The 13,351-nt window shown below is 48.1% G+C and overlaps 4 protein-coding genes across 4 annotated transcripts; 2 read left to right on the forward strand and 2 right to left on the reverse strand.

The window, feature by feature from the left end:
• Positions 1-290: 290 nt before the first annotated feature.
• C7M61_003645 (ubiquitin-specific protease) lies at positions 291-1,928 on the forward strand (the record flags this gene model as incomplete). Its single annotated transcript, XM_024858982.1, has 1 exon — positions 291-1,928. One exon carries the CDS (start codon positions 291-293, stop codon positions 1,926-1,928), a length of 1,638 nt encoding a protein of 545 aa, XP_024712656.1.
• Positions 1,929-2,577: 649 nt separating this feature from the next.
• C7M61_003646 (uncharacterized protein) lies at positions 2,578-7,173 on the reverse strand (the record flags this gene model as incomplete). Its single annotated transcript, XM_024858983.1, has 1 exon — positions 2,578-7,173. One exon carries the CDS (start codon positions 7,171-7,173, stop codon positions 2,578-2,580), a length of 4,596 nt encoding a protein of 1,531 aa, XP_024712657.1.
• Positions 7,174-8,837: 1,664 nt separating this feature from the next.
• C7M61_003647 (uncharacterized protein) lies at positions 8,838-9,851 on the reverse strand (the record flags this gene model as incomplete). Its single annotated transcript, XM_024858984.1, has 1 exon — positions 8,838-9,851. The coding sequence occupies one exon, from the start codon at positions 9,849-9,851 to the stop codon at positions 8,838-8,840; it is 1,014 nt and encodes a 337-aa protein (XP_024712658.1).
• Positions 9,852-12,511: 2,660 nt separating this feature from the next.
• On the forward strand, positions 12,512-13,348 carry C7M61_003648 (uncharacterized protein; the record flags this gene model as incomplete). The annotated part of the gene is made up of 1 exon (XM_024858985.1): positions 12,512-13,348. The coding sequence occupies one exon, from the start codon at positions 12,512-12,514 to the stop codon at positions 13,346-13,348; it is 837 nt and encodes a 278-aa protein (XP_024712659.1).
• Between the last annotated feature and the right edge of the window lie 3 nt (positions 13,349-13,351).

Consider the following 13,351-nt stretch of genomic DNA (forward strand, 5'->3'; position numbering starts at 1 on the left):
CCCTTTCTGCTCCTCCACATCGGCGTGATCCGTACCTAGCTCCCGATTCGCAGCGCATTTTGCACCCACCTCAGCAACAGAAGAAGTGATCCGTCGCCAGCGCCGCCACCACGCTGAAATCGCCCAAAACAGCTGAAATTCCAGAAAAAGGGCACCTCGTTTTCCCCAAAACTGCCCCTTCTTAACCCCTTCCGCCCGCATCCGGCCCGCTAGCTCAACACTTCCTACAAACCTCCTCCAGAACACCTTCGTTGATTTCGGCCACATCGCCCTGAAAATACTACCCAGTCATGCCAGCGTCGCCGCAGAACGGCAAGGTCGGCCATAAGTCCACTTTGGGCGAGCCGCCGGGCCACAAACACCAGAACGGCAACGGCTCGTCATTGACCCTCCAACAACGAACTCCTCCGCCCGATAACTGGCGCCACATCCAGCCGTGCTCCCATTTAACCAAGGTTTTGGCCACCTCGGCCCACGATACCGTCATGGCCACCTACAAACAGGCCGTGGGCATTCTGGTGGCTGTAAACCCGCTGCTCAAGGAAAGACTAGTGTTTCGGAAGAAAGACGGTCTGGCGGTGCCTCAGAATACGTTTAATGATCTCAAACACAAGGTGCTCCGCTGCAGCGACTGCAACCTTGCCAACTTCCACCAGGTGTTCTTTTGTCTTCAGTGCCCTCATGTGGGGTGTTACCAAGAACACGCTCGGGCTCATGCTGCTAAACAAAACCACATGTTTGCCATCGACGCCCAAAACGGCCTTCTTTTCTGCTTCTCGTGCAAGGACTACATCAACCACTCGGCGCTCAACGATATCAGACTCGCCGTGGCTTCCATGGACGATATCCAGCCATCTAGCGATAAGCAGGCTGCGTTGAGCGAATACTACGATAAACCTGCTGCCGTGGCGATCCACGGACTCAAGGGAATCGTCAACTTGGGCGCCACGTGTTTCATGAGCTGTGTGCTTCAAACGCTTCTCCATAACCCGTTGGTGAGAAACCACTTCTTCAACAACGACCTACATTTCTTCAACTGCCCGCTGGCGCAGCAGTACCTCGACGAAGGCAATATTGACAGCTCCACCGCGTGTATTACGTGCCTGGTTGACGCCGTTTTCAAACAGGTCTACTGTGCTTCCTCTAACGAGGGTTTTGGCATCACCACGCTTCTCCAGACAGCATGGTACAAGAACCAGCTGCTTGCGGGCTTTTCCGAACAGGACGCCCACGAATTCTGGCAGTTCCTCCTAAACGAGTTCCACGCCGACCACGAGAAGGTGTTGCAAGAAGCACATCTAGATATCCCGTCTCCAGAACGCTGTCTGTGCATCACCCACAGCGTCTTTCTGGGCGAACTAGAGAGTTTGGTCGAATGCAGCAGCTGTGGATTCGTCAGAAGCACCGTGGACCCCTTGGTTGATCTATCCCTCGAGGTGAACGATCTCAACCACAAAACCAACACTCTCTACGAATGTCTCGACCAGTTCACCCACACGGAGGCTCTAGACGCCAAATCCAGCTGCCAGTCCTGTGGCACCGAATCCAAGCCCTTTAGGTCGCTCCGGATCCGGAAACTCCCTCCAGTTCTCAGTATCCAGCTCAAGCGGTTCAAACATAACCACGCCAACGACACGGCGTCCAAAATCGAAACAAAGGTCGACACGCCCCTCTACCTCAACCTCACAAAATACGTTTCAGACTACAACAACGAGGGCAACGATGACGTGGATTCCGGCAAGGTCTACGAGCTCTTTGGTGTGATTACACACATTGGTTCTGTCAACACCGGCCATTATGTGGCCTTCATCAAAAACAGCATTGGGCAGTGGTTCAAGTTTGACGACAGCGTGGTCTCGCATGCCTCCCACCACGATGTCCAGAACACCAACGCCTATCTTCTCTTTTACATTGCGCATTTCTCTTAGCATGGCCGTGTTTCGGCCTACCTTAGTTTGCCTAGGGTGACAGATTATACATAGAGCAGGGCAATGGCCCTGGTTCAATAAACAACATATTACGATGTCAATGGGGGGTGGTGAGTGAAGTGTTCAGAATGCTTGATAACTCAAAATAAATCTATTGTATCCGAGTAACCAGATATCGTTATTCAATAATTTCGGAATCAATTTTAAATTAAAAGATCTAGGATTTCATGTGAATTGTAGATGAAGGGGATAGGGGAGATCAAGAAAAGTACTTGTCTAGAGAGTGTAAGACGTAAATTTTCACGAATCATATAACCACTGGTAATGTATCACCAATGGTAATGTATTCAAGAAGTTGTTAATTTTCCTGTTTAGTATTCCTATTCAATCGACAAAACAAAACAAAAAAAAAAAGAACTCCATCTATCACCATGGCTTTATTGATGAAAGCATGAATTCTATTCGTTAATATATTATGACCATCACCAACTTGTAGAATCAACACCCAGAGTAATCTATATATAGTGCACGTCACACGACGTCACTAGGACTACACTCAATTTCACAAAGTGTAAAAATCAATTCTATGACAAAATTTTAAGGGGGTATCTTCGTCTAATATAAATACATAGCGTATACAGCCGGCGTCTCAGACACCAGGTCTGCGGAAATCCTCAGCAACAATGTGAGCCTTGTCACACATCTGCTTGAAGAGTCCATTTTGGCGGAACAAAGTCCAAGGGGTACCCTTTTCAACAACACGTCCCTGGTCCATCACCAAGATACGGTCGTACGTCAAGATCGTCTTCAAACGGTGAGCAATACACAAAATTGTGCACTTGTCAAACTCACGGATAATGGTGTCCTGGATCTTGGCGTCGGTCTCGTAGTCGACAGAGGAGGTGGCCTCGTCCAAAATCAAAATCTTGGAGTCACGCACCAACGAACGGGCCAATGCAATGAGCTGTTTCTCTCCCAAGGAGAAGTTCAGGCCGTCGTCCTCGACATTCTGGTCCAAGTGGAACTTGTGGAGCTGGTCATAGTTGTTGTCCACAAGCTGAGTGCGTCTGACTCTCTCTAACTGGTCGCCAGTGATGAGGCCAGATCTTCTCAACGAGTCCCACAAGGTGCAATCTGGGAATTGGTTGAAAGGGTCCAAATTTTTACGAATCGAGCCTTGGAAAAGGACAGGATCCTGGGGAATGATCAGCAACTTCGATCTCAAGTCACGCAAGCCGAGCTGGCTGATGTCCAAGCCATCAATGGTGATGTTACCAGACTCAAGCTCGCTCAAACGGTACAAACCGGTCATGATGGAGGATTTACCAGCACCAGTACGGCCACAAATACCAACTTTTTCGCCGGGGTAGATGCCAAAGTTCAAGTCCTTCAACACCAAGGGCAAGTTTTGTCTGTAACGCAAGTTGACGTTCTTGAACTGGATGTAACCAGTCATTGGCCACTCTGGAGGAGGCTTGAACTCACTCTTCTCGTAAGCAGCCTCCTGAGGCAAATCAAAAGCGTAAGAATGCAATCTCTCAACAGAGTTCATTTCGTTTTCCACCTGGGTCATGGCACGAACGGTCAAAGACAACAAACCAACAATCTGAATCACATAGTTCAAAAGCAAACCAGTGGATTGAGGCGAAATGTCAAACTGGTCGGTGATACACAACATGGAGATAATGAGGGCAAAGAGAGAAGCAATAATGTCCAAGTGGACACAGAGCCATCTCTGGTTGGCAATGGACAAGTAGTAGGCTTCGTTCATGCGGTTAAGCAAATTGTCGTTCTTCTTGATGAAGGAAACCTCCTCCTTGAAAGCCTTGATGGTATGCATACCGGTCAAAATCTCGTTGAAGTTGTTGTAAACCACAGATCTCTGGACAGCCTCCAATCTCTTGATCTCACGGGATGAGCCCGAGTAGATTTCAGACAAGAAAACAAAAGCACCGCCCAAGAATGGAACAGCAATGGCGAACCAAGGCAAGTAACAAATGCACAAAATGATGATACCAATGATCATGGCAAGAGGGAATATGAACAAACGCAACTGCTCACCAATCTCGTTATCCAAAGAGTCAGTGTCCTTCGTGAATCTGTTGAGCACTCTACCCAAGGGGTTGGTGTCCATAAAGCTCATTGGGCAGTGCAACACCTTCTCCACAGCCTTGACGTTCAAAAGCTCAGCCGATCTGTTGTTCATGTAAGCCAACATGGTGAACTGGACACCGGTGAAGAAGACAGTCAAGAAAGCGAAACCAACGTAGAAACCAACGTAGAAGTTGTCGCTCAACTGACGGAAACGCTTCTCCATCCAGAAAGACAACCAGGTGTTGGTAAACAACTGACAGAAGGTAGCAATGGCCACAAGGAAAAGGAACACTGGTGCTGCGGTCCAGCCGAAAATACCAGCACCCAAGTTGATGTAGTTCTTGTAAACATTCCACGAGATGGCATTGACAGCCTTGTCCTCGTCTTCAATGGTACGGCCGATAATATCACCAGCAGCTCCACTCTGAGGAAGCACAGACTGAGTAACAGCCAACTTAACCTCCTCTTCGTTCTCGCCAACTCCACTTGGCAAAAGGCACACATCTGGAGTGGGCTCTTCTTCCTGTGGTTCAGGGCGAGGAGCAGCTGCATTGTCGTGGCTGAAGTCAACCAACTTCTTGAAACCAGAGTTTCTAGCGGCAAGCTCAGCAGCAGTTCCAACATCAATGGTACCGTCACCGTTCAAAAAGACAATCTTGTCGGCAGTAGCCACCAAGGAAAGCTGGTGGGTAGCCAAGATTCTCGTCTGGTGCTTGAGGAAACCAAAGAACAACTCGTTGGTGATCTGCTTACCAACACGGGCATCAACGGCAGACAAGACATCGTCGAAAAGCATGGTGCTTCCACCACGGTAGACGGCACGAGCCAAGTTGATTCTGGCTTTCTGGCCACCGGAAAGCGTGACACCCTTTTCACCAATTTCGGTCTGGTCACCATGCAGCAATTCCTTGATATCGTCCTCCAAGCAACAAGCCTTGATAACGGCTCTGTAACGGCTTGGGTCCATAGGACGGTTGAACAAGATGTTCTGACGAACAGTGGCGTTCTGGATCCATGGAATAGAACAGAGCAACAACTCCTTGTTAACGTCAATGGAACCCTGGCCAGGGTTGGTCAACTTCATGAAACCAGCCATGGCATTGAGAAGAGACGTCTTACCGGAACCAATAACACCTGTAATCACCACAAAGTCACCGTCATTGACAGTCAAGTTAATGTTGGTGAGACCAGGGAACGACAGCTTCATGTCCAGAGTACACAGCTCCACAGAAACACGAGTTTCATTCTTGCTCTTCTTGTCGGTAGATTGACGAGGAGACTTGGAAGAAGTAGCGTCCCAAAGCGAACTGTCATCATCGTCGTTCTGGAACAGCTCCCACATAAAGTCAGCGTTTCTAATGTCAATCACCACGTTGGTGTCCTTCTTCTCCTCCATGCCGTAGTAAGTGTCGCTGTTGAAGGAGTCCTGGTCGCCCTTGAAGTCGAAACCAGTGACAGACTCATCAGAACCAACCAAGTACTTCTCCTCAGCACGCAACTTGTCGTCCAAGGAGGTGTCGTACTCGGAAGCCGAAAGGAAGTCCTTGCATCTTCTGAAACCAATCATAGCATCAGCACCGGTAGCGAGCGCAATAGGCAAAAGCATGATTGCCTGGGCCAAAATGGAAAAAAGCGAAAGTGAAGAAAACACACGGCCAGCGTCTCTCATGTCACCAACCTTCCACATAGTAACGAACGAGATCATGGAAGTGAGGGTGGGCAAAGTGACGGCGTAGGCGGTGATGAAGTTTCTCAACACCTTGATGGTGAAAAGGTACCTCATCTCGGTGTTTCTGACCTTGGTGATGCTAGCCTTGTAGGCCAACTCCCAGGCGTAGAACTTGATGATCTTGAGGTTGTTGAGCACCTCTCTCATGAGCGAAATACGCTTGTCAGTGTACTTGACCACGGTTTCTCTGGTGAAAAACAACTTAGACGTGAGAAGCACACAAATGACAAGAGAGACAATGAAAAGGCCAATACCCACAAGAGAGGTGACACCAATGTTGGTTAAAAGCAAAACCACGGCGATAATCACGGGAATAGGGAAACAAACCACAAGGGGCTGGAAACCAATGGCCAAGTCGATTCTCGACAAATCCGTACTCATGAGCGAGGTGATTCTGCCGGTAGAAAACCGGTGTTTGGCCTTCAGAGACAACTTGAAGGATTTTATGAGCACGTCTTTCGTCAAGATCGACTTGCAGGCGGCACCGGCCACCATGGCGTTGTGGAAAAAGTGGTTCAAAAGCAAACCATTGATGAAAATTAAAATGACGGCGCCAACAGTGTAGCCGATACCCTTGTTGTAGGTTGTCTCGATACCGAGGAAACGGAACTCGACAAAATCAATCAAGCGTCTGGTGATCAAGGGCGAGAGGGCCTGGCAAGTGAAAGAAAGAGCCAAGAAGATGCACGAGAGGGAGTACTGGATCTTGAAGGTTTTGAAAAGCGCCAAGGGCACCGCAAGGAAAGGCCATTCCCACAGGTCCATGTCCTTGCCCTTCTTTTCGTGTCTATCTCTCAGGGACTTCAAGTGGGCGTCCAAGTGGGCCCTGTACTCCTTGTGCATCTGTTCGACGGTCAAGTCGTCCGTCAAGTACCAGAGGTCATCGGGCTGCAATGTGCGCTTGTAACCTCTGATCAAGATGGGCCAAATCCAGTAAAAAACGGTCTTGTTGAAGATGTTGGTGGTTTTCCATGGGTATGGCTTTCTCTCCTCCGGGAGAGGCACTGGATCCACCGATCTGCCAAACATGAAGCTGAGCATCCGCTTCTCGTTGGTTTCCTGAGGCACAGCCTCGAGGTCGCCGTTGCCAGCGCCGGCGCTGGGCTTCTTCTTGGATTTGGGCATCTTTGGCTTTTTGGCCTTCTTCTTCTTCTTCTTCTTCGGTATCTCCACCGGAGGATCGGCCATCAGATCGTCCAGGTTGTTTTCCACATACGTGGTCGTTGTGTCCGAGTGTTCTGTGGAGATGGGATGCAAATGAGGGGTGCCTGCTGGGATGCCCTGGTGTCTTTGTTGTTGTTGGACGTAGTAGTGGTAGGATGGGGTTGATACAAAGTTGTCGGACTCCTGGGCTGGAGAGTCGTAAGGGTTTCTTGTGTCGCTGCGTCCGTACACGTTTCTGTAGTAGTCGTGGTTGGACATGATGACAGGGGTTTGCTGGCGAGAGCGTCAAAAAAAAAAAGAATAGGATACAAGGTGTTCGGGGGAAATGTGAGATACTATATAGGGCTGACTACTTCTGGGGCTGTAAGATGGAGATGTGTCTTGCCTAAAAGGGGAGGGCACAACAGGTAAAGGCGAGACGATCTGTGGGCGCATGCACAGTATATACCTAATGTGGGAGTTTTTCTGACGCGCGGACTGCACACAGACCGGCATCCTGCCATGGTCACCGATCTGTGTAGCGGACGGCGCAATGATTTTTCTCTGTGTGCAGTACAGGGTGAGGCGCCCTGCAAAGATTTCTCCGCACTGCGAGAAAGCTCATGAAAAAGGTCCCTTCATTCTCTGGTGGAGCATCTCGAAGCCTGGCCGATTTATACATAATCATGAAAAAAAGGAAAAAGCCGGACGTTGGGTGGATTTGGCCGTTGCCGGCGGGACAGACTATTTATTGCTTTTTTTAAAGTCAAGTCGTCGTCGTCTTTTCGCAGGCCCCACTATTTTCATGTCTTCCTCTTTCAGAACCAGGGCTCCGGTGATTCTGGCGGAACACCGAACAGGAAATGTCCGTTTTGCAGAGGATGTAGGTCCGCTTGGGAAATAAGTGGATTTGTGCCACGCCGCAGCCGGCTCTGTCAGATAGCCTTTTCTGCGGCTCTTTGGAAGGCTGAAGCTGGGAATGAGCGGTAATTTTTCGGGCCATCTCTGTCAAACAGTAACACACTTCAAATTTTTAAATCACTCTACAGATTTTATAACGTCTTTTCAATTTCAATCACTTTTTGCTACAACTTCTTTTTTTATCACGCAAGTCTCAGGGAGGAAGGAGGATGGCCGGATCAGTCGGTTGGGATTGTTCAGGCTTCATTCAGGCATTATCGCAGCTGAAGAATGGCTTCCCCGTCCTTTGTTCGCACCTCGTACTAACCCATAATGCCCCTGGTTGCCTGGCGATTTTGCCCATTTTGCTTGGATTCCCCTTGGCCTGGGCGATTTGGCGTATTGAAGGGGGCAATTTTTTAAATATAATTCAAAAAAAAATCGTAATTTTTTGCTGTTCATGTCTTTCAGTTTCACCTCCTCCAACGGCGCTCGTGTGACAGGATCGCCGAAAACGGCAATTACTGGACTTTGCCTACTCGGTTCGGCCCATTGTGTTTCTATCCGGAATCAGGGTGGAGTGGAAGCGAGATCGTCGTGATTGTCGTGATTCGGCTGGTATCGGTAAATTTTCTAGATTTTCTCGTGGGACACAATAGCACCTTCTTACTTTTCCAAAAGCGAAGAACTCCACTTCTTCGTCTTTGGACTTCTCTGCTTTTGTCGGCCTTTTTTTTGTCAAGGGCTTTTTGGGTAAGCCCCTGGAAACAGCCGTTTCCTTCTCCTTTCTCTTTTTTTGCTTTTTTTGACTTTTTTACTTTTTTCGTCGTTGCTCCTGGCAACATGCCTGTCAATCCACCATACTTGCGCTTCACATTCCACCCTATGGTAATTGGCTTAGCATACCTACTCACTACTGAAATTTGCTCGTACGAGGCTGTGGACTTAACACATCCAGTGCCTCGCTACATCGGTGCCTTGCTGGAAACTCTTCATGCTACTTCATATCTGGCACATGACTCACCCCCCTTCTGCTGTCGCCCCTAGCTGCTGGGCTCGGGAATACTGAGAAACTTGTACTTCTTCTTGGTGATATCATAGCAGTCCTTCAATGCATCGTCGTCCACGAACCAGGTGACCCTGCCGGCGGCTCCCTCGTTCACAATCGAGCTCGGCAACCCCTTCTCCGGTCTCTCCATGATGGTCCGCATAATGGGCGCTTTCGTCAAGCCCTCCACGACAAATGTGACTCGGTGGGCGTGGCAGATGACAGGAATCGACAAGGTGATTCTGTTTTCAGGACCCAGTGGCGCCTTCTCCACCGACATGCACCACGCCAACTTCTCTCGCAACTGCTCGCCAAAATTGGGGAACAACGATGCAATGTGGCCGTCGGGAGCACACCCGAGAAGCAAAAGGTCAAACATGGGCAACTTGACCGAGTCCTTCTTGGCAAAGTTGTCAATGAGCAACTTCTCGTAGGCGTCCGCACACTCTTGCGGGTCCAGAATCAACAGCTCGTCAATGTGGTACACGTTGGGCTTCTTTTCGCTCTTGATCAAGTCAAAGATCTCCCGCTTGGCCAGCCCGTAGTTCGAGTCCAGGCTGTCAAAGGGCACCAACCGCTCGTCGGCAAAGTAGATATCCCACTTGTCCCATTCAATCTCGTCTTCCCTCGGCAACAAGCCAAGGTGCATGATCTTGATGAGCGATCCGCCGGAAATGGCAATCTTGAACCGTTGTTCGGCCTTCTTCTTGATCTCCTTCTTTCTTCTCGACGACACACGTTCGTCGCCGTTGGCTGTAGCAGCAGCATTCTGCGCCAGTCCGTTCCGACTGAAGGACGGTCTGGGCGAAGCGACACCCAGAATCAGCGCCAGCGAAACCTCACTAGTCAAAGAAGGCCTTGAAGCCGCCTCCTTTAGTTTGGCAATCGCCTCCTTATCTAAGGTGTTGTACAAGGTCATGTTTTGGGCCAGGATCACGTGGTCGGCCACGGCGTCGGCAACGCCTTCGTAGCCGGCAAACGAGTAGATCAATGGTACGGTGGTTGTCATGTTGGAAAGTTACCTGGAAGGGCCAGGAAAACAGGGGCCAGGGTTGCTAGTTATATGTGGCTGGGTGGCTGTTTGGGAAAAAAGGGGTTCACGTGACTAGGCGGTAACCGGTACACGGTGTTCTGTGGCTTTAGGCAGCTGGTAAAATTGGTCACTGTTTGTTGCAGTAGTTGCAGTAGGTTCGAGAAAGGGTGTTCCGTTGTGAGTAACAACAGCGGGGGTCACGTGACCAAAAAGCGTTTGGACCTGCTGGCTCTGGCGGGTCCACCGGCATGTGTGTGGGTTTCGGAAATTTTTAAGGTCACCTACGAATTAAAATTTTCTGGGGGAAATCACGCTGCATCATCGAAAGTATGACGGTTTGAAAGAAGGTCAAGGAGGGCCGAGGTGGGCTTCTGTGCAGTACGACGATCCCGAGTGCCTTGGTTGCCTGTCATACTAGCCAGGATAGAAGATGGAGTTTTTTTTTCTGGTTGACAACGAAGATGACCAATGACCGAGGATATGGAGATTTTGGGTACTTTTTGGTTTTGGGTAAGCAAGAGGATTTTGGATTTTTGCAGATTTTCAATTTTTTGGTTTGCTGTAGACGAGCCAAGTGGGTCGAGAAAAGTGACGCACTGAGGTGGTCTAGGTGGATTCGATGAGGAAAGTTTTGAGATTGAAAAATATCGATTGTGCATAATTTTTGGGTAATTTTCCGATTATTTTCAGAATCGAATTTTTCTGTCAGTGCAGGGTTCGCTTTGATCGATGACAGGATGGTCAGTAAGAGGAAAGAGGAGAGTTGTAAAGACAGGCTGAAATGATTGGGAAGCTTTTTTAGGATTTTTTGAAACGGTCATGGTTGGTCAATTTCGGTCATCAAATGAAAGTGGAGGTTGAAGGTTGGGAGTAGGTTTTGTGATATCGAATGATGGCCCAGCCTCGTCTGGTTCCTGCTTTTCTGGAACAAGCCGAATAAGGTTTCGACCTTCTTTGCGTGATATCCGGGGGTTCCGATCAGTTGATGGTAGGAGAAGATTTGGCCGAAATGCAGAAAATCGGTAATTGGTCGATTTGTGAGTCAGAAGATTGTGAATAGATGCCTAGATTGTAGATAGAGTCGACTCACTGATGGTCTAAAGCAAGTCATATTTGTACGGCAACCAACAAGCCGATACGTATTTATTGATGGAATAAGACTACGTGTAATCGTCACTTGAACTGATAGATCTCATGTTTGGGTTGTGGAAGCATTAGGTTGTGAATGAAAAGAGCTATTACCTCTGTCCGTGATGTGATCAAGTAACAAAAGACCAAGACCATACTCCTCCTTGTCATCCCCTTATATAGATATGTAGCATAGATATGTAATTCCAAGGAAAATCATTCTTTTCTCCTTCTGAATTCTTTATCGATCAATGCTGGTTTTGAACTCGAGGACTTGGCGATCCTGCGGCTTCACTTGTCAAATCAACCTCGGTAAAGGGTCAGTAAAACTAGGACATTTTGAGTTTCGAAGAATGTGAATCCCGCTTCTTTTTCAATTCTCGTCGAATCTTTCTTTCAATTCGTCCTTGAAAACTAAGGGTTCCAACCTTGAGAAGCTCCTGCGAGATAAGAACCCACGCATTGACGTTTTGCATCAAGTAGATCGGGTGATACACCTTCGCGTGCAATGTTGCCCTGCAAAACTCTGTAGTTTGTGTGTGGCTTGGGATTTCGTTTCTTTGCCAATCTGGCACACTATTCTTTGTTTAGGGGTGGTCAACTGAACAAGAATTGAGTATCATCTGAGTCCTTCTGTTCTCTGGCTTTTCTTGAGGCCTGAAAACAAGAATGGAAATGCACAATCTATTCATTAGGAACTATTCATTTGTGCTTACATCAAGGGCTATTGATTTGTAGAAGTACCACGAGATACTCTCCTTTCGTCATCGAACGTTACAGGGAAGCCTTTCATGGCACTTGACCCCAGAGCAGTGCTTTTCAGGGAACACAGAACAAGGAAGTTCGCCAAGCTATTTCAAGAGTATTGGCTCAAGCAGGAGAAATGTCTAATCCTATGACCTCGCCTATCTCACGTTTCTAGGCTGAACTGTGTTTCCGTCTGCCAGCTGACCGAGCCATTTCAACATTACCTCTTTTTTATAATTGAATGGTTTGAAAAAAGCAGAGAAAGAAAGTGAATTGTTATGTCGTGCCACTAATACCTTGGCTACCTAGAGATCACTAATGTCGGAGTGAGATGAATCCTTGAGCATGGAATGGTCAAAACATCAGGTAAACTTCCAAGTCAGCACATAAAGAAAGCCAAGTATCTCATATAATGATAAATGAATACTTAATACAAAATGATAATCTCTAGGTAACTCCAGAACTGGCGATATTGCTTTTAACTTCATTAAAACAGAGCTTTTATCTTTATATATGCCTAACTGCTCAACAAAATATACCGTACTCAAATTAAAAAAATTATGTGAACCTAATGAACCCTTTAAACTAACACCAAAAGCTATGTATGCTCCAGAATCTCAAAATTTACCTTAAGGACCTCCCCGAATACACGGTAATGTTACAAAGTGGCACCCGTACACCACATAGTTAAACGAATCTGGGGTAGATTAAGGGTTCGCCTTCAGCGCATTCCATTGCTTTTCCACCAATCCAAGCCCACAATGTCTGATACATACTATAAACTAACCTTAGAGCTTCTCAAAAGCTATATCACCGAGCGCTATGAATCTCAAGTTTCTGTGAAGGTGGATACACCAGAATTCAACAAATGGGAGGCTGGTCCTTTCATAGTAACAGTATCCGAGATCTCCCCTAATACAACCCTTATAAACTTTGTGAGGGGAAGCGATAGCAAGTCAGTGTCTATTGAGTGGGATAAGTGGAATTTGGATTTACCCGTGAAAGAGATATCTCCTGACTTGACGGATCAGTTCTTCATCTTCCTAGATATGAGACTCGATCCTCCTAAGCTTAAACGTGACGAGGAACACAAGGAGAAGGAGAGTTTCACGGGACCACCACCTCCTACATCGGAACTGGGCCTTCTGAGATCATCAGAGCCTAGTTTGAACAGAGAGTCTAGGAAACCAGCTGATATGCCAGATTTCGAGGACGAGTATGAGGTGCTTAAATCTTCTGACAGAACAGGGGAGCTGTCGTCTTTTGCACCAATTGGAGACCGTGACTTGAACCCACCGGGGCTTCCTCGTGACCCGCTTATGAAACCCTACATTGACCCATTGGCTGCTCCTGAAGGAGGTATGCATCCTACTATGAACCATCCGTTATTTGGCAGAAACCAGGGCAATTCTTCCAGACGAGGCGTTCCTCCTGGAGCAAGGTTTGATGATCCTATGGGCGAGGACAATTTGGACGATATGGGCATGGGACTTCCTGGCAACCTACGTAGAGGAGGGGGTCCCGGCTTTGGGCCCGGCGGACCAGGCTTTGGACCAGGAGGTTCAAGCGGTTTTGGCGGCGGAGGGTTCGGCTTCTAAACT

Source organism: Candidozyma pseudohaemuli, assembly GCF_003013735.1.
Source record: "Candidozyma pseudohaemuli strain B12108 chromosome Unknown scaffold00010, whole genome shotgun sequence".
NCBI lineage: Eukaryota > Fungi > Ascomycota > Pichiomycetes > Serinales > Metschnikowiaceae > Candidozyma > Candidozyma pseudohaemuli.